Source organism: Ictidomys tridecemlineatus, chromosome 11 (genome assembly GCF_052094955.1).
Source record: "Ictidomys tridecemlineatus isolate mIctTri1 chromosome 11, mIctTri1.hap1, whole genome shotgun sequence".
NCBI lineage: Eukaryota > Metazoa > Chordata > Mammalia > Rodentia > Sciuridae > Ictidomys > Ictidomys tridecemlineatus.
Window position 1 is genome coordinate 20898391 of NC_135487.1, and position 18158 is coordinate 20916548.

Consider the following 18158-nt stretch of genomic DNA (forward strand, 5'->3'; position numbering starts at 1 on the left):
GCGTCTGACTGCGGGTAGTGACGACTCCAGCAAGAGAGTCCTGATCCTGAGCCCCTGTTTCCTGACAGCTTCGGGGCGACGGGGAGACTGGGGATTCTCATCTGAATTAACGAGCATTCACCGCGGGGGACTACACTGGCCAGAGTGGGCCACCGACCTTGGGTCAGTTTGGACTGAGTGACCTGATCAAACTTTATCACTGTTCTATCACGACTTTGAGTGACGCTGGGCTGCTGCTGCTTGAAGGTTTAAGCAAACTGTGTGAAGAAACTGATTTTACAGAGACGCGGGGAGACGGGGCCTCACTGGGGATGGTCACAGACCCATCCTATAAATGACCAAGGGACTGTGGTTTGACCAATTTATTTCGTTGGCTGACTGATGTGCTTGTGTCTGACGGCTGCTGGGGTAGACTGCGGAGCTGCTGGTTGTTTGCCAAGCTCACCACATTCACAGCAACCAGCCGTCTAAAATGACTCCTTGCTGGTGGACGTCAGCAGAGCTGTTGGGCTCGATTTGCGGCCTTCAGCCTGACCCAAGGGAGAGTGCCTGGGGCCCGCAGGCGGAGCAGGCCAGCGAGGGGACACAGCAGTTGTCCTGAAGTCGGCCGGTGGTCCACCAGGGCCACCAAAGCAAAGCAGCAGATTATGAGGCAGCTGGGCCCAGATCAGGGCTGGGGCCTGGCGAGGGTCACACCTCTGAGTACGGGGGTGGCGCGGGGTCCCCCTCAGGAGACTTGGAAGGCAGAGACAGGGCTTCCTCGTAGGTCGGCAGGACCACCTGGGAGGGACAGAGAGAAGGGGGCTGACTGTGGTCAGGAAGGACCACGATTCCAACCGCAGTGGAGGGGCCCCAGCCCACACCTCTGGCAAATGACGCTGCTCATCCCGGCCAGAGCGTCTTGGCGCTCACCCTGCGCTAGACACTGCCTGCCTGGGATGGGGTCTCTGTCCCCACAGTGGATACACTTGTTGCCCATTCGGCCAGGAGTTCCCATGTTTTGATGACAAGGCGCCATTTTCCTTGAGGAAACATTCTTAGTCCCTTCGTTTTCCAAAGAGCTGGACCATCCTCCAGATCCAGGGGGTGGGTCTGTGGCCTGGGCTTGCTTGGCCAAAGTAGAATGCCATCCCCCTGGCTATGGCCATTGGTTTGGAGAAAAGCATGTGACCTAAACTGGTCCAATCAGATATACTCCTCTTTCTGTTGGACTACCAAGAAGGCGGGATGTAGGCCTATGGGTTCTGGCAGCCACTTTGCCACCATAAGGGAAACACTGCCTGGAAACAAAGCCAGCACTGAGGAAAGCGGAGTCAAACGATGGAGGATCCTGGCATCAGGACCAGGCCTGGGCCAGACCCTCGGTGGACTTCTCAGTCCTTTGATCTGGAAAGTTCCCTTTTTCACTTAAGTCAGATTGGGTTAGGTTTCTGCCACTTGCAACCAAGCTTGTCTTTATTAGTATGATCCCGCTGCACACGAGGAGCGTGCCCATGGCGGCTCCTCACCCGGCTGCTCCTGAGCACGCTCGGTCCCCCACTGAAGCCCCTTCCCAGCTCCCTGTACCCTTGAAGCAAGGAAGACTGGGCCAGGGCCCCCTTCTGCAGGAAGCCTCCCGACACCCGAGAAGTGCCCGCTGCTCTCCCTGTCTTCACACCCAGTCGTGCCTGTGTCTCTGGGTCCGGGCTCTCTCTGGACCACACCCGCTTCCAGGACAGGAACCTGGTTTTCTCTGCACCCCAAGTTTGGATATGAGGCTCAGGGGCAGGCAGACTCCTGCTCAGACCTTCAGAACTGAGAGCTTCACGACCCTTCCGTCCCACCCTTACCTTCACGTGCAGAAGCTGAGGCCCAGAGAGGGAAAGGTACTGGCCCCGAACGGCACAGTGAGAGAGCGGCAGAGCCCCCCTCGCCCAGCTCACCTTCGGGAGCGTCTTGGAGGCGCCCCTCTCCTCGGCCGAGTTCGCGGACTTCAGGAGTCTGTAGCATCTCCACACGCACTTGAGCATGCAGACCTGGGCAGGGGCAGGGTCAGGCTGCGCTCCCCGGCCCTCCCGCCCCGACCCAGAAGGCAATGGCCGGCTGCTGCCACCCGGACCCCTGCTCTGGGATCCTCGCCAGGCAGCTGGTGCCCCACTGCCACCACCCAGCAAGGGGCCTGGCAGGGTGGGCCCTCCAGCCGCACTGGCGATGGCCCTGCAGGTCCCTGCCCGGCCACGCGGACCCAGGAAGGGGGGGTGCGGAGGATCCATCGGCTGAGCCGGCCCCAGCGTCCCCTCAGCCGTGGAGGAAGGACCGGGAAGGGTTCAGGGTGGACACGCTGGGCCACAGAGACACCCCAAACTGCTCCAGGGAAGAGCCCCAGCCCTGCCACCTGGCAGGTCCCTTGGTGGGACTTGGATGGCACAGAAACAAACAGAGAGGATGAAGAGTGAGAGCAGGAGGGGAAGGGCCAGCAGCCGCCCAGGAACCATGGGGCGAGAACGAGCCCCGAGCCCATTCTGAAGGAGAGAGAGAGAAAGGAGGGACTGGGCTGGAGTTCGGGTCTCCAGTGGGGCACACAATGTCACTCCCCACTCGGCTCCACCTTGAAGCCACTCATGCCCCTCAGCTGTTTGCCTGCCACTGGGAAGCTACTGTCCCCTCCCAGAGACAATGTTCAAAGGAGTGCACTTCTGTCTGGGGGAGCTAGTCTCTGCCGTGGGCCTGTTGCCCCCGAGGAGACCCTTCCCCTCCTCCTTTCTCCCCTCCAAACCTCTACTCATATGACCCCAGGTCCCATCTGCACGGTGACTTCTGACCCACTTAACGCTGTGCTATGGGCCAAGCAGGACACAGACGCCCCCACTGCAGATGAGACCCCCCAGAGAGCCACGACCTGCTGAAGACCCGCCTCGGCTCCAAGCAAGTCTGTCCCAGCCTGATCCCAGACAGTGGCTGGAGCAGAGCACTCTGGGCTGCACCCTGAGGCCCTGACATCTGACACAGGTGGCCCCTGCAGACCTGTGTCCTCTAAAGGGACGTCCCCAAGGATGCCAAGTGGCCAGAGGGCTAGATAAAGCAGGGAGGGTGAGGATGGGCCCACTTGACGCCTCAGCTGAGCCTCAGACCCGGCCGCTCACCTTCAGGACCAGGACGGTGACGAAGGCGACGGAGAAGATGACCATCGTCCTGATGAACTGGCTGTGGGCCAAGCCCTCCTGGCTCGGGAAGTAATTCTGCAACAGAGTCGGGGTCCCATCAGCACCTCAGGAGCTCCCGCGGGAACCGTCTGGGCGGGACAGGGCGGCCCGAGCCCTCTGGGTCTACCGCACCCACGGGGGTCTGCCTCGCCCCGAGGCCGCCAGAGGAGCGGGGCAGCGGGCACATCCCCGAGGATGCCCAGTGGGCCAGAGGGCCAGACAAAGCAGGGAGGGCAAGGACGGCCCAGCCGGGGGCACCTGGCCCACTTGACGGCCTCGGCTGAGTGGTGGCCGGCAAACCTAGGAAGCAGGTGCGGCTGCAGTTCTGGTCCCTTCCCAGCCGGGCAGGCCACCCTGTGCCCTCTGGGCGGGTAGGAGCCACCTGGCCCTTGGTACTCCTAGCTTGTGACGGACTGGCGCAGGGGCCTGGCCCTGGCGAGACGCCTCGGGTGGGATCTGCCCGCAGAGCTCCGTCCTCTGCCCTGGTGTGCGGGCTGGTCTTGGTGACTCACTTCTAATGAGCAGCATGTGGCAGACCTGACTGTCCCACATCTGACACAGGCATGAAAGACGTTGCCACTTCCTGCTGCTCTCCTGCCAGGCCAAGGTGGAGGGGAACCAGCAGCCATGCCATTGGGGCACGCAGCAGCCAAGCAAGATCCATGGCTGGGGCCCGGGCAGAGCACCGGTGGCCATGAGGAGCCCTGTCGGGCAGTCCTCAGGTCCACACAACCCTGAGGGGCCCTGGGTCGGAACAACCTGCTCCCCACCTCCTGATCCTCACAGGGGAAGTGGTAAGTGCTTTAGACGGGGATGTCTGGGGACCATCTGTCAGGTGACAATAAAAAAAAGGAAAAGGAAGACTAGTGCTATTTCTGTGGTGACACTAACAATCCAGGCCTCCCTCTGGGACCAGCAGGGCCGCTCCCATGGCCACACAGTTGCCTGGCTCCTGTCCTTCCTGGCACCCGCTTCTCACACTTTGTCCAAGTTTCTTCCTGAGTGGGCTCCCTCAGTGAATCACACACGAGAACCTTCCTCCCAGGAAACCCAAGCCTGGAGGCACAGAGAGGCCAAGTAAGTTGCCCCAGGCCACACAGCCAGTGAGCTGGCATGGACCTCTGCCCCAGACTCACCATGTGGTTCATGGACTTGAAGTTGAGATAGGTGGGCACTTCCATGTAGGAACTGCAGAGGGTCAGGATGCTCAGGCAGAAGTCCAGCAGCTGCAGGGTCATCAGGGGGACCTTCGAGGGGCCCTTGGGAAGGCAAATCAGAGGGAAGAATGGAGACCAGCAAGCAGAGGCCAGATCCTTGCGGGGCACCTGTGGGCTCTTCCTGAGAGACTGTCTCAGTAGGAGAGCCCAGTGACCCTCCAGTCCCCAGGGAACCCAGGGAGAGGCCCCCGTGGTCACAGCAAGGGCTGGTGGCAGAACTCCAGCAGGCTCTCTCAGCTGCAGACCAGGGCCCCCCTGTGACAGGACCCCCGGCCTCTTCCAGAGCGACAATCAAGCACAGTGTGATGAGTGACCTCGGCAGGACCAAGCCTGGCCTCAGCCATGGCCGCGTTCCTGTGTCATTCACTGGTTACTGTCCTCTCCTTCTCTGACCACTTGGTCCCAAAGGAGGGACAACTGGGACTGGGGCTGAGAAGGACACGTGCCTCTTCCTGGTGCAGACCCAACCCCACGCACTGGCTTCACCCAGGCTTCACCTCCAGGGAGAACCCGGGGCCACGGTGCGAGGGGTTGGGGACTTGCTCAATGACACCACCAGGAAGGGGGCTCCTGCCCTCGCCAGCCCAGCCCTCGCCTCCGGGTGGGGCGGGCACTCACCCCCTGGGGCCGCGAGGAGAACTTGAGGTAGGCGGGCAGCTCGATGTAGGAGCCCAGCAGGGTGAGCAGGCACAGCAGGAAGTCCATGATTTGTAGGGACAGGAAGGGCAGCAGGTACTTCTCCCGGCTCTGAAAGGCAGACCCCGCGCTGTCAGGTGGCCCGGCATGCAGCCGGCACTGTCCCACAAGCTGATGTCCCCATGCGCCCCTTCCTCCCTGGATGACGAGATTCCCGCTACTCTGCCCCCGTGCTGTGCAGATGCAGCTGGGAACAAGGTCACAACAGGAGTGGCTTCCTGGAGTCTCACGTGGGTCTCAAACTGCCTGGGAGGCGACCAATATCCCCCGAGCCACACCTGCCAGCAGGGACTCGGTTCTTGCCGAGGCCCCGTAGCCGCCCCGTGAGGTAAGGAGGTCCTGGAGCCTGGGTTGCGAGAGCGAGCAGGTCCATGAGGGTGGACAGCAGCGTCTCAGGCAAGGCCACTGGCCCCCTCTGCCTGTCCCAGTGCCCAGCCCGCCCCCTGCACAGGACGGGCCCTCTTCCTGGGGATACTGTGGCGAGATGGGCTTCCTGCCTCTCCAGGGCCAGGGGGCCAGGCGGGTCCTCTTCTGCAGGAGGTGGTCTGCCTCCGTCTCCCACCCAACCTCGCCAGGGCCTGGGAGCCTCGCTCTCCACCCTGGGCCGCAGGCTCGCTCCTTCCTCCCCAGAGAGACGCGGAGCTATCTGGGAGGTCCCACTCATCTCCTGCTCCCCACAACTCCAAGCCACCCCCTCCTCTTCCCGCCCTGGCAGCTCAGCCAGATGTGGGCCAGTGGGCAGTGGCTCCCCAGCGCCAGGTCAGCACAGCACAGGCACCCGACCCACCAGGGAGCCCCACGGGGCCGGGGCTCCCACAGCTAGGAGGAGCCCACGGTGAGGCGCCCCCACCCACTGGGCAGCCGACTGCACGGCCCAGCAGAGGTGCAGGGTGGGCAACGGGACTCCTGGCGCCCACCCGCCCTCCCTCCCAGTGCCCCTCACCTTGACCACGCCGAGCAGCAGGCTCAGGCTGATGAGGAAGAGCAGGCCGATGAGCAGGAAGCTGGACACCAGGTCGGCTGCAAGGCGAGGGGGCTGTGAGGCCGGGGCTGGGGACAAAGTCCCGTCCAAGTGCCCCGGTGAGGGCACAGGAGCGGGCACAGGGGGCCCAGGCCCTGCACCCCGCCTCGAGGACTGGGCCACACAGCCAGCCAGGACCGTGCAGCCGGGGTGGGCTGGGGGCTGGCTGAGTCGCCTTTAGTCGGGAGAGGCCCTTGCAGGTGTCCCTGGAGAGGGACGCTGAGTGACAGAGTGGGCCACGAGCTGGGGTGCAGGGGTGGGTCGGGGTGTGATGTGGCGGGAGATGAGCAGCAGGGAGCACCCCCGAGGCCTGAGGCGCAGGCCCCTGCAGGGAGCTCTACGCTGCCCTGCGCCCCAGACTCGGGGCCACAGGAGGGCATCCCTGAGGGCAGGGGAGTGGCAGGGGCGCCCGGGGAGGGGTTTGGCAAGGTCATCAGAGAGAGTGTGGCAGGACCCCAGACCCCTCCCGACTGCCCCTGGCCAGTCCCCCTCCCTCCTTGCCCACCCCGTCCCTGGACCTACCGATCCGGAGGTACACGGTCTTGGAGAACCTGCAGGAGGCCTTGCCGCGGGCCACCTCCACCGTGTGCTCCACGAACAACAGGACACTCATGATCTGGGGCAGAAGACAGGGCAGTCGGCCGCTGGCACGGCTTCCCCACCGCCCCTCTGGCCCCAGTGCAGCACGGTCAGGGGCCTTGAGCAGGGGTCCTGGGGTGAGGCCCAGGCGGAGTGGACCTCACAGAGCAACAGCTCAAGCTCATGATCCTGGTCCTTCCTCTTCCCAGCTCTGCGACCTTGGGCCAGTTGCTTGACCTTTCTGTGCCTCAGCTTCTTCGTCTGCAAAATGGGGCTGACACTAGCAGCCACCTCAAGAGGCCTCTGTGAGTCGTAAATGAGCAGCCCCCGAGAGCACCCAGACCAGCCCTGCTCCCGGGGACACTGCCACGGCTGAAGGTCAGGGGTGGGGGTTGGGGACAAGGGTACCATAGGCCCTGGGCATCAAGGGTCTTATTTGAGCTCCAAGTTCCCAGAGTCATCCACACAGGCCTGGGACAGCCCTGGAGGGCGCCTGGTCCCTGAATCTCCAGATGCCCTGTCAGCCCTGACCCCGCGCGCGGCCCCACCGTTTCAAAATAAGGACAATAAGAACCTCTGCTCCAAAGGGCTGCGTGGGCCGGGCGGGGCAGACAGTCAGCACCGAGCCACCAGCCTCAGGCCCAGGCGGGGAAGGTCCCCTCTCTGCTGCCCCCAGCTCTGGCTGTGGCATCTATTGAATGAGACCCCGTCCCCTCAGGGACCTTGCTGAGAATGGTGGAGAAAGGGCCGAGCCAATGGCCAAGTGCCGGGGTGGCCCTCCAGCAGCTGAATGAAGCCCAGCCACAAAACTGAAATCTGGAAGGCCCTTGGGCCCATGCAGGGGTCCTGCGCCACACAACCTCCACTACAATGCTTCTTGCCCAGGGGCCTCACATCAGTCCCTGTGTCCATGTCCTGGCAGCACCCCCCCACACACACACACACAAGCACACAATTCTCCAGGAGCAATCTGCCCACCCTGAGAACAAGATTATCCCCTCCACTGTAATGGGTGCTCTACCTCTATTAATACAGCCTAAGTTTGCACTGACTTTCTAGTGTCCCTGCACCGTCAACACATGCTCAGCCAACAGCAACCAGACAGCCACCATCTGTTTCCCCCTGCTGACTGTGCGGTTTTTTTTAGCTCAGACATAGATCTCGATTTGTCTTCCTGCCACAGTACATCCTCTCAGGGGGTCCGAAAGACACAGCACAGAAGGGTGACAATGAGTCGATCCTAAGCCAGATTGAGAAAGTCACTATGTGACCTTGGGCAGGTCACTTTCCCTCACAGAATTCCCTCATCTGGAAAGCAAGCCTGGCAGGCTCAGGGAGGATCCACCACCGCGTGGCATTTGCAGAGCACTGAGCTGGGGCCCGCGGGGGCCGGGGGCCGCTCTACCTGGTGCAGCAGGAACCAGGAGGGCGGGGTCCTGTCGGGAGCCCGTCCCCTCCTCCTGGTCTCACTGTTGGTGAGGGAAAGGGAGAGGAGCCGACGTGAGTCCTGCAGGTCTGAGGGGGCAAGCGCCATCCCAGGGCTGGACCCCAGGTTGGCCCCCAGTGACCGGGGAGGCCCAGAAGCCCCAGGCCTAGTTTCCAAGGCCACGGCCCTCGCCCCCCCCTGGAGCCCTTGGGGTCTACTAGACACAGCATGCTCCCCTGAGCTCGGGGCAGCTGGGCCAGGCCCTCGGGTCCTGGGCTGTCCTGGGCCATCCTGAGGCAGGAACCGGCTTCTCTCCTCCCACGACATCCATCAGACAGCAGCTGCCCCCCGGCTCCTAGCATCCGAGATGCCGGCGGGGGAGGCCCTGGGCCCAGCCCAGGCTCTGCTCCTGAGAAGCCACTAAGGCCAGGCCTCCACTCTCACCAGGGAGTGGGAGGATCCCACCAGGCCTCCCAGGGTCACTGCGAGGTCAACAGCAGGTGCAGCAGGCGGGCACTGCGGGCAGCGCCATCCTGTACATGGGCATCCATTCACTCCTTGTAAGCTCTCTGAGCATCGAGCACCCTCAACTCCATCCACCCACCCCGGCCTGTAGATGTCACAGTCTCAGAGGACCCAGGGGTAATGAGTATTCTAAGAGCCACAACAGGGACACACGGGGGCTTAGGGTCCCTGATGAGGGACTGCTGCTTGGACGACTCAGAGACAGTTCCACCCTCTTTGCTCAACCCTTGAGCAAGGCTCTGAAGGAGAGTAGGAGTTTCCAACCGAGAAGACAAGAAAGCATTCCAGGAAATGGAGCAGCATGTGCAAAGGCCCAGGGGCCAGGTAGTATGGATGCTTGGACCCTTCCAGGAAAGATGTCTCTTACCTGAGAGGGGGATGCTCCCAGGGGGGAAGTGAGGCCCAGAGAGAGACAGTGACCAGCCAAGGTCACACAGCAAGGCCTGTTGAGTCAGAATGAGCTTAGCCCTCCTGACTCCAAATCCGGGCTCAGGCTGCTGTCCCCACCTGGCCGGCTGCCCTTTCTCTCTCCTCTCCCTGTTCCGCTTTCCACCTCTCCCTCCGTTCTCCGTGTTTCAGTTCCCGTTCCCTAAGCCGAGCAGGGGGAAGTGGCCAGGAGGCAGGAGATCTCTGTTTCTCTTCCTGGTGTCTCCAGGAGACCCACAGCTTGAGCCCAAAGAAGAGGCTGTGGGAGGAGGGGCCGAGTGGAGAGGCCATGGGCCCCTGGGGAGGTGCTGGTGGGTGGATGGAATGTGGCCTGCTGGGAGTGACAGTGGCTGCAGTGATGCTGCTGGAGTTGGTGTGGCCACTGGTGACCATCGTGGGACACTGGGAATGTTTGGTGGTAACAGTGACACTGGGTGTGGCAGTGGTGGCAGTGAGGTAGTGACGCCTGTGGACATCCTGGGAGGCAGTAGGTAGCCACAGGACAGTGGGGAAGATACTGCTGCTGCTGTCAGCTGCCATCGTGATGGATGGCGTAATGACACCTTGCAGGTCGGGGTGGTGGCATCAAGCTCCCCAATGCTGGGGTTCAAGGGCCAGTCCCCTCTGCGGAGGACAGAAGTCGGGCCGCTGTGCTGGTCCTGCCCGGGCCCAACCCCCACCATATCACAGGAGGCGCCAGAGACCCTGCGACTGGTAGGGGCTAAAACTTGCAGAGAAAGGCCCCAGCTGTCAGGGGACACTCGCCCTGTGCCACCAGTAGGGGATACTCCCGCAGCTGCCTGCAAGGAGCTTTGCAGGAGGACCACAGACTCCGCCTGCGCAACTGGGCGGAAGTTGCCAGGGGCCCGGCTCCGCCCACCTGCAGAGGGCACAGCCTGCCAAGGGCGCCCAGGGCCACGCCCCTGGGCCCAGCTCCCCCTCCGCAGCTCCGCCAGCGCCCTGCATCCGGGTCCACATAGGGCGGGCCTCAGCCTCCAGGGCTGCTGCACACTTGGCCCTTGGGTGGTGACCGTGGCCCTCCCCACCTCCAGCAGCTGCCCACCCTGCTTTGTTTGGAGGAGGATGCAGGAGCCAGGTGCGTGGGGGCTGGGGGGCCCCTCCTGGCCCTGCTTCCTGTCGCAGCTCATCAGGGCAGAGGGGTGAAGGCGTTCCCCCGGAGCTCTATCTCCCCAGCCACCCAGATACCATCGCACTGCCCCTCTGGCAGCTCAGCCAGAGGCCCCAGTGCCCCAGGGACGTGGCCCTCCCCTCTGCAGCCTCCTCACCAGGCCCACCCTCCTGAGACTGACTGTGCCCTCCCTACCGTACCCCAGGGCTCCTGTGCCACGGGGAGAACCCCAAGGCAGCCTCAGATGCCCGTGTGGTCCTCCCCAAGTCACTTTACTGCTCCAGGCCTCGGTTCCCCACCTTCGCCACCTTGGAGAGTGGTAATAAGGGGCACATGAGGTGACATGTGTCTGCCACCACAGACAGTGATTCAGAAAGATGGGCTGAGAGCCAGGGCACTTGTGTACAGCCACCAGACCAGGCCCCGGGGACCAGCCAGCTCCATGTGTCAGGGTCCCAAACAGCCCTAAGCCACCCCCACCCCCCAGTCAGGCTGGTTCCCACCGTGACATGGGGCAGCAGCGGGAACCGCCAGGGCACAGAGTGGGACTCGCAGCCTGAGGCTGGCCAGAGCCCAGAGCCGGGGCTCACGGGCCGCGCCTCGGTGGAGGGGGGCAGGCAGGCAGTGCCCGGGAGGAGCCTGGGCCCGGGGCTACGCTGTGCCACTTCTCAGAGTTCTGAGGGGTGCGCACCTCGGTGAGTTTTTCAAGGTAGCATCCGGGGTGTCTATGCGCTTGCCCAGGAAATTATTAACTGTTTACAAAAATGAGAAAATAAACTAGATCGGCTGGACCTACCAGGTGCCTGGCCCCAGTGGTTAGGAGACGGATCAAGCCAAGCTTTAGATGAGACTCAGATCAGAGCACAGGACACACAGGGACCCAGCATGCAGGGCTCGGGGACCCAGGAGAGCTCAGGGTCTGGAGAGAGGCCCAGGGAAGGCGCCCCAGAGGGAGCCAGTCTCACAGATCTCCCCAGGCACAACGGAGGGGCCTTCCAGGCAGAGGCTCGGCCCGAGCAGAGGCCAGAGTGTGAGGAGCATCCAGGAAACTGAGAGACGTGTGCACAGTAGGTCCTCGGCTGTGTGGCTGGGAGTGTGGGGGTGGCCTCAGGAGTAGGGACTCGGGCTGGCAGGAGCACTCCCGGAGGACCCAGGGCTGGTGCAAAGGCCCTGAGGGCAGCAGAGCAGGCTGGATGAGCTTGGACAGGCCAGAGGCCAACCGCACGGGCACAGGAAACGGCCAGCTCCAGCCCACGCCCTGCCCTGCACAACAAGGCCGCCTGCCCCAGGAGGGTGGTTCCTCACATCTTCCTCCAAGGGCAGCCATTTGGGTGCTCAGAGATAGTTTCCAGCCTTGGCCCAAAGCCTCCCCTCCCTGAAGGTCCACCCCACAAACAGTCGCCTAAAACCATCGCTTCCCTATTTATCTTCAGAGAAAAGACCCGCGGTAACGAACGGCAAGAACCATATCAAGACCACCCGAGCCGTGGCTGGACGCCAGGCCCTGGGCTCCCCGCCCTCCTCCCGCCGTGGCAGTTTCTGCTGAAATTCTCACTTTCCCCCACTTTGCAGGAGAAATTAAACCCAAGCCTTTATGTGTGGTCTCTGTGTTTTAAGAACAAGACTCCCCCTGGGTGTGACACGGGACCCTGCCCCACTGCTGCTGAGAAGACGGCCCCTCCCCTGTCTCCCTCTAGAAGAGGACCCCGGGTTCCTGTTCTTTATCTACCATTAGCTGAGAAGTTGTTTGCCCTCCCTGAACCTCTGTTTCCTCTTCTATAAAATGGAGGCTGGGGGCAGTTGTCACATCTATGCTGACAAGTGGGACACCAGGGGAGGAACATGAGCCTGAGACGGACCTGGGCCCTGTCCTGAGCAGGTTGAGGCTGCGCATGCGCTTCCTGCCCCCCTGGGGTGTCGCCTCAGGCAGCATGAGCTCAGAGCCAGGCCCTGGTTCTGGGTGGCTGCTCTAGGCTCAAAATAAAAGCCTCATTTCCTGGGGAGCTCAGAACTGGGGCGAGGATAGAGAAGCCTCTGTGGGGACCAGCCCTGCCCTCCAGCTGCGGGCCACCTCAGTGGGCCCAGTGCCTCCACCTGGGGGGACACCTTGGGCTGATGCCTCTCCAGCTGTGCCCCTCTGACAGCAGTGCCTCCAGCTAAGGTGACCCCTGACCCCTGGGGCCACCACCCTCCTCCAGACTCCCCTTTCCTCTGACCTTGGGACTGAGAACCATGAAGTCGGGAGAGGACAGGGGCCTAGCCTGGGGTCTGGCCTGTCCTAGCTAGAGTCACACAGGGAAGCCGCCATCTTCACTGGGGCCCCCAGGCCTAGTGCAGCAGACCCCTTGGGTCCTGCTGGTGCTCACCCCCTGGAGGTGAGCTGTGTCCCTGGGGAGAGACCTCCCCCACCAGCCCCCCCACAAGGGCTCAGAGCTGTGAAGGCCAAAAACAAGGCCTCCGGTCCAGCCCAGCGGCACCAGGCGTGAGGCTGGCAGACCCCAACAGCCCCACACTGGGACCCCAGGCGACAGGTGGGGCCGAGCTTGAGGCCTCAGGGAGATGAGCTTTCTTTCAAAGGGGAGCGGCCCTCAGTCGCTTCCCACAGCCCACTCAGGACACGCGTCGGCCAGATCCTGCTCCACCTGGGCCGCCTCAGCGCCACACCTGGGAAGGGTCACCTGGAGGCAAAAACCACTGGCCTCATTCAACAGACGAACACCCAGGCCCAGGCAGCCATGGCACCTGCCTGCCAGAGGCCTGGGGTCAGTGAGTGACGGAGAGGGCCTTGGCTTTCTAGTCCGAGGGACCCCAGGCCCCAGAGCGGAGCAGAGGGAGGAGCCTGGGAGTTCGAGGACACATCGAGGACTCCAGGGAGCTGCCTGGAGAGGACGGCAAAGAAGAAATGAGCTGGGGAGGCTGGGGAGGCCGGGGAGGCTGGGGAGGCCGGGGAGGCCGGGGAGGGAGGGCCCTCCCAACAGCCAGGTTCCCGCCACAGGAGGGCCAAGGATCTCTTTTGTCCACTCCCCGGCTTGCGGCTCAGGCCACACATGTGTGTGAGCAAAAGCGGCCTGGAGCAGGCAACTGGCCCCCACGTCCCCTGTGTGGCTGGAGCAAGTCAGGCCCTGCTGGGCCTGCGTCTTCCCCCGTAAGAGGAGCAGACCCTTCCTGCTGGCTGCCAAGCCCCAGGCATGAGGGACAGGGTGTCTCACGCTCCTCCCACACCTGGTGGCTGTCCCTCCGCAGCCAGCCTGGCCAACATCCTGGCTCCTCCAGCACCCCACAGCCTCTTGTCCACCACCAGGCCTCTGCTCAGACCCTGCCTCCACCCGTGCGCCCTGTCCCGGCACCCAGGCAAAGCCCTGCTCCTCCCCGGCACCCAGGCCTCCTCCGGAAGCCTCTCCTGAATCCCCACACATCTGCCCCTCTACTGTCCCTGGCCACTCCACAGCTGTCCTTGGCAGACTGGAATCCTTGAGGGCAGAGGCCAAGAAGGAGCCGGGCCTGTCCCCTGGCCTGGGCGGGGCTCCTGGGGTGGCAGAGCATTGGACTCCCCTTAAAACAACAGGCTGCTGACTGTTCTTCCCAGTTTAAGAAGCCAAGAACTTGAGCAGCAAAGCAGAACGGATGGATTGCCACCCAGAGTCTAACGTAAACACCCTGTCCCCACCGACACCGACAAAGAAGTCACTAATGTGTATAACAAGTGGGGAGGACAGGCACCGTGGGATCCCAGGGGCTGGGCATGGCTTCTTGGCCTTCCAGGAGGCCGAGCCCAGCCCCTGCTCCTCGAGGTGAGCCACAGCGACCCTCTCCCCACGTTCGCAGCATGGAACAGGGAGGAGACAGCTGACGGCACTGCCTCGGCCAGGCGGTCAAGGTCACCGTCACACGTCCCCTTGGTGTGAGGCACTGATGGCTCTTCACACCTGTGGTCTCCTCCCAAAAGCACAGTACCCTGGGCCCATCGTGAGCAAGCCACCAGGCCAGTCCGCGTCGAGGCAAGTCAAGGAAGTGCCCGCCAGTGCTCCTCAGAGCCAAGGTCATCGAGGACCAGGAGGAACAAGACCCGCCCTGGCCCAGAGGAAGCGGGAGTGTGTGCCAGCTGCGTGCCCCATCCTGGTGGGCCCCTCTGGGGACCCTGGAAGGAAAGGAGGCCAGAAAGAGCCGGGAGGTTGTGGCCGACACCTGGACCCTGGCTAACAACCTGTCTCCACTGTGGTCATCGCTTGGGACAAACCTCTGTACCCTGGGGGACGCTGACAGGAGGGGAACAGGACACAGGGAACTCTCACTATGATTCACCGTTTCTCATCTAAAACTCTTCCAAAATAAAAAGTCGGCTTTAAGGGTCCACTCGTGCCCATTGTACCAAATGTGGGAAACTCGGAAGCGCCGAGGAGCCCAGCCAGACCCCGGGCGCCGCGTCCTGTCCCACGGTCAAGGCCGCGCAGGTTTTTCTCCCAGCAGGACTGGGGCTCCACCCGGCGGTGCACTGTTAAGGATGGAATTCCAGGTTCTCAGGGGGGCGAGGCCAGGAGAGAGGGCACCAGGAGAGTCTCCTCCGGGGTTCGCCTCCTGCCACTGACTTAGGACACGTAGGGTCGATGGCAAGCCTGGACTTGAAGAAGGTTCTCTGACTTCTATGTGTGCAAGTTCAGGTGCCCAGAGAATCCTCTAAACAAACCGAAATCTCCCAAGGAAGGCGCCCCCTCCCCGCCCCCCAGAAGCCCAGCACTGGCTTTCCCCCCTTGGACACCAGAGAGCCTTCCCGTAATGACACCCCAGGCCTCAGTCAAGCTGTCTCGGGACGTCAATGGCCCAATTTAACTCTCCCCAGAGAGGCCAAGTCCACAAATAGCTTGCAACGTACGCTATCGTCACTCATGGCTGGCTCCAGATGACGACCAACATGGCACTTGGCACACCTGGATGACAGTTTCTCTTTTACCATCCAGATGTTCAAGGTCCTGCCAACGTATCTGCCACCGATGGCTGGGCCACAGGACAGCCCCTGACCCCTGGCCTTTCCCAGAAAGAGAAAGGGACCAAAAAGGTACGTCCCCGCTGGAGTCAGCCAAGGACCTCAGCCCAGAACGAAGCTCCTGGACAGGACGTCCAGTCGGCAGGCTACCCCTCTGTTCTCACGCCTCCTCTGGCTCTGGAACATTCCATGGCTCCCTGTGGCTGACATTACAGGCATGGTTCTCAAGTGGGAGTGACTGTTCCCCGTGGCTGGGACCCTGACTGATGGGGAGGGCAGCATCTCTGTTGGCAGCGGGTCACGCAATGCACACATTCACCCTCTCAGCAGAGAACTCTCCAGACCCAGCCGTCAATAACGCACCATAGAGAAGGTCCAGATTCATAGCTCGTCACTCACAGCCCTCACCACCTTCTCGACCCCACCCCCCAGGCTGGTCTCCATGGAGCCCTGCCCAAGCCCCCCCCACTGTCACACACACACGCGCACACACGCACACACACACACGCACACTGACACGCCAGCTTCTTGTCCATCCAGGTAGACCCTGCGCCTCCCGCAGTGCCACCACCTCCGAGAAGTGACCCACACATTCTCCAGTTTGTGCGAGGGGACTGGATGCGGCTTGACCATTTCGGGTGAGGACCTCAGGGTTGAGAGGAAACCTCAAGAGACGCGCTGCCCTGAGGTCTGCCTCTGGTGAGTCCTTTCCCCGCCGCGGCCACCAACACTGAGACCTCAGAAGGCCGACAGAAGAGCCTGCTTCCCGCTTCTCTAAGTCAGAGGAGCGGCTGCCCGTGCCCGCTGTCCCCCGTGGCGACAATGAGCAGAAATGAAGAGCAGCCGCAGGGAACACGGAGCCGGGCCCCCAGGCCACCGCAGGCCCACCTGCCCACAGGCGCCCCACACGGGCTGTCTGCACCCGCCGTCAACACCCCCTCGCCTCTGACTTTCTAAAGAGGAAACAGATCAGAGACAGGAGGCTGAGGCCACACAACCAGGTAGTGGCAGAGCTGGGGAAGGACCCAGGGACCTCCTGCAGGGACACCTCTGCAAACCTCACCGTCCTTCTGAGAATACTGCAGAGTCTCAGAGACTGAAGGCCCTAAAGACTAGACATGGGGACAGTTGATGTGTCACCTGCCACTCCCAGCTCTTGCATGGACAGCAGCCAAGCAGCACAACCTCTGCCCTCCTCTCAGAACCAAAGGGGCGACCCTGTTGGAGCACCATTAACCATGAAACACGCAACTGTGCGGCACCCGGTAGAAATGAGCTCCTTGTCTTCACGGCGACCCTATTATTGTTTGCTTATTATTTTCATCCCCATTGGTTAGATGAAGAATGGAATCAGAGAAGGTAAGTAAGTTGGCCAGGATTGCACAGTACAGAAGCAGGGAGGCCAGATGTATACACAGGAGTCTGGCCCGAGGCTGTGTGCTAACCATTGACCGCACCAGCCCTGAGGGCCAGCTCTTCCCACAGCCTGGCCACGCTGCCTGCAAACACAGCTGAAGCAGCCAGGTCTCAGGATGTGCAGCAGGCCGGAGCGGCTTGCAGATTTAGGCTGATTTTGAGGAAGTTCTTTCAGGCCGATGAGAGAACTATTAGCCACAGGCCGTGCCTGAGTCACCCTGGCAGGAAGGCGCTGAGTCTGGGGGAGCTGGGTGTGGCCGCAGTCGGGGGAGGGTGTGAATTGGGACAGAACAGGACCCCAAACTTCAGCCACCCCAGACAAGAAAGAGCCTTGACTCTGGGGGCTGTGACTTGCCCAGAGTCACACTGAGATGACAAAGACAAAGGCTTCCTGCCGGTCAGCACACAGCAGCCCCCAGAGAGGAGCCCCCAGTGCCACTCCCGCTGGCCGCACAGTTGCTGAGCCGGCCAACATCTCCCTTTGGTGGCAGAGGCCACAGCTGGGCTGAGCCCTAGGCCGAGAGGGCTTGGCTCCCTCCCATAAGAAGCACGAAGGGGACAGTCCGTGTCCAGCCCATGTCCAGCCCATGTCCAGCCCATGTCCAGATCCTGCGCAGCCCAGCCTGTCCAGGCCCAGTGCAAGAATCGGAGTCTCTAGGGTCCCCATTTGTCAGGGAGAATTGAGGCCCCAAGTTGGAAGGGATGCCCAGGGTCCAGCAAAGAGGGGGCAGGCAGAGAGGAGGGAGAGCGGGGCTCAGCAGGCGCCACATACACACACACACACACACACACGCACACGCACACACACGTGCCTCGCCCCAGGACCGCACACTCACCACATGGTAGATGGCCAGGGCGGTGGTGACTACCCTGACATTGAAGCAGCAGCAGGTCTGGCGGATGGGTGCCGCGCGTGGGGCCATGGTGCCGCTGTCCCCTCCTCTGAGTCACTGAGGGGGAAGGAGCCCAGCGCCTAGAGCAGGGCAGAAAAAGGGAAGCTGCAGGCTGCCCGCCTCACTTCCGGCCTGCCCTGCAGACAGGCAGGGGCAAGGTCGTCACAACTGGGGCGGGCAGCTCTGCAGTGGGCGGGGAAGGACAGCAGCCTGCTTCAGAGGACCCAATCAGCCTTCGTCAATCCCAGGGACCTTGGGGGAAGGCGGACCCCTATTCCCTCCCTACCTGCCCTTTGCCAGATCCAGACAAGCAGCTGCACACATCCTACTTCCTGGATGCTCACCACCACCCCTGGAAGCCAGGATGGTGGCCAAGTCAATTGCTAAAAAAAACAGAGGTCCAGAGAGGTCAAGGCACTTGCCCCAAATCACACAGCAGTTAGTGACAGGATTCAAACCTAGGTCTGTCTGGTTGTAGAGAAAGCCATCATCCAGTCAACGGTGCCCTGTGTTCTAGGCATGCACTGCATAAGCTCCCACACTCCTCCTCTCAACCCTTTGAAGGAAGGGCTATTATCATCCCCATTTTACAACTGAAGAAACTGAGGCACAGAGAGGGAAAATTACTTGTCCAAGGTCATTTGTCCAGTCAAAGGAGGAGCAGGAT

At 62.2% G+C, this 18158-nt stretch overlaps 1 protein-coding gene across 2 annotated transcripts; it reads right to left on the reverse strand.

Annotated features, from left to right (window-relative positions):
• Positions 1-347: 347 nt before the first annotated feature.
• Laptm5 (lysosomal protein transmembrane 5) lies at positions 348-17848 on the reverse strand. 2 transcript variants are annotated; one of them, XM_078025769.1, is made up of 9 exons: positions 17778-17848; positions 17435-17571; positions 6639-6732; positions 6039-6115; positions 5018-5146; positions 4319-4441; positions 3123-3218; positions 1923-2015; positions 348-780 (listed from the first exon to the last, which is right to left on the reverse strand). In XM_078025769.1, exons 2-9 carry the CDS (start codon positions 17519-17521, stop codon positions 691-693), a joined length of 789 nt encoding a protein of 262 aa, XP_077881895.1. In that variant the 5' UTR covers positions 17522-17571; positions 17778-17848; the 3' UTR covers positions 348-690. The 2 variants fall into 2 exon arrangements, with proteins under 2 accessions (XP_077881895.1, XP_077881894.1); XM_078025768.1 differs by lacking the exon at positions 17778-17848 and having other exon boundaries at positions 17435-17632.
• Positions 17849-18158: the final 310 nt, after the last annotated feature.

Coding starts and splice junctions, on each gene's coding strand:
- Laptm5 (XM_078025769.1), bottom strand. CDS start 17,521: ATGGCCCCACGCGCGGCACCCATCCGCCAGACCTGCTGCTGCTTCAAT. Junction 5,147..6,038: donor TGCTGCTCGGCGTGGTCAAG/GTGAGGGGCACT, acceptor TCTGCCTTTCAG/AGCCGGGAGAAGTACCTGCT. Junction 2,016..3,122: donor TCACCGTCCTGGTCCTGAAG/GTGAGCGGCCGG, acceptor GCCCCTGCCCAG/GTCTGCATGCTCAAGTGCGT.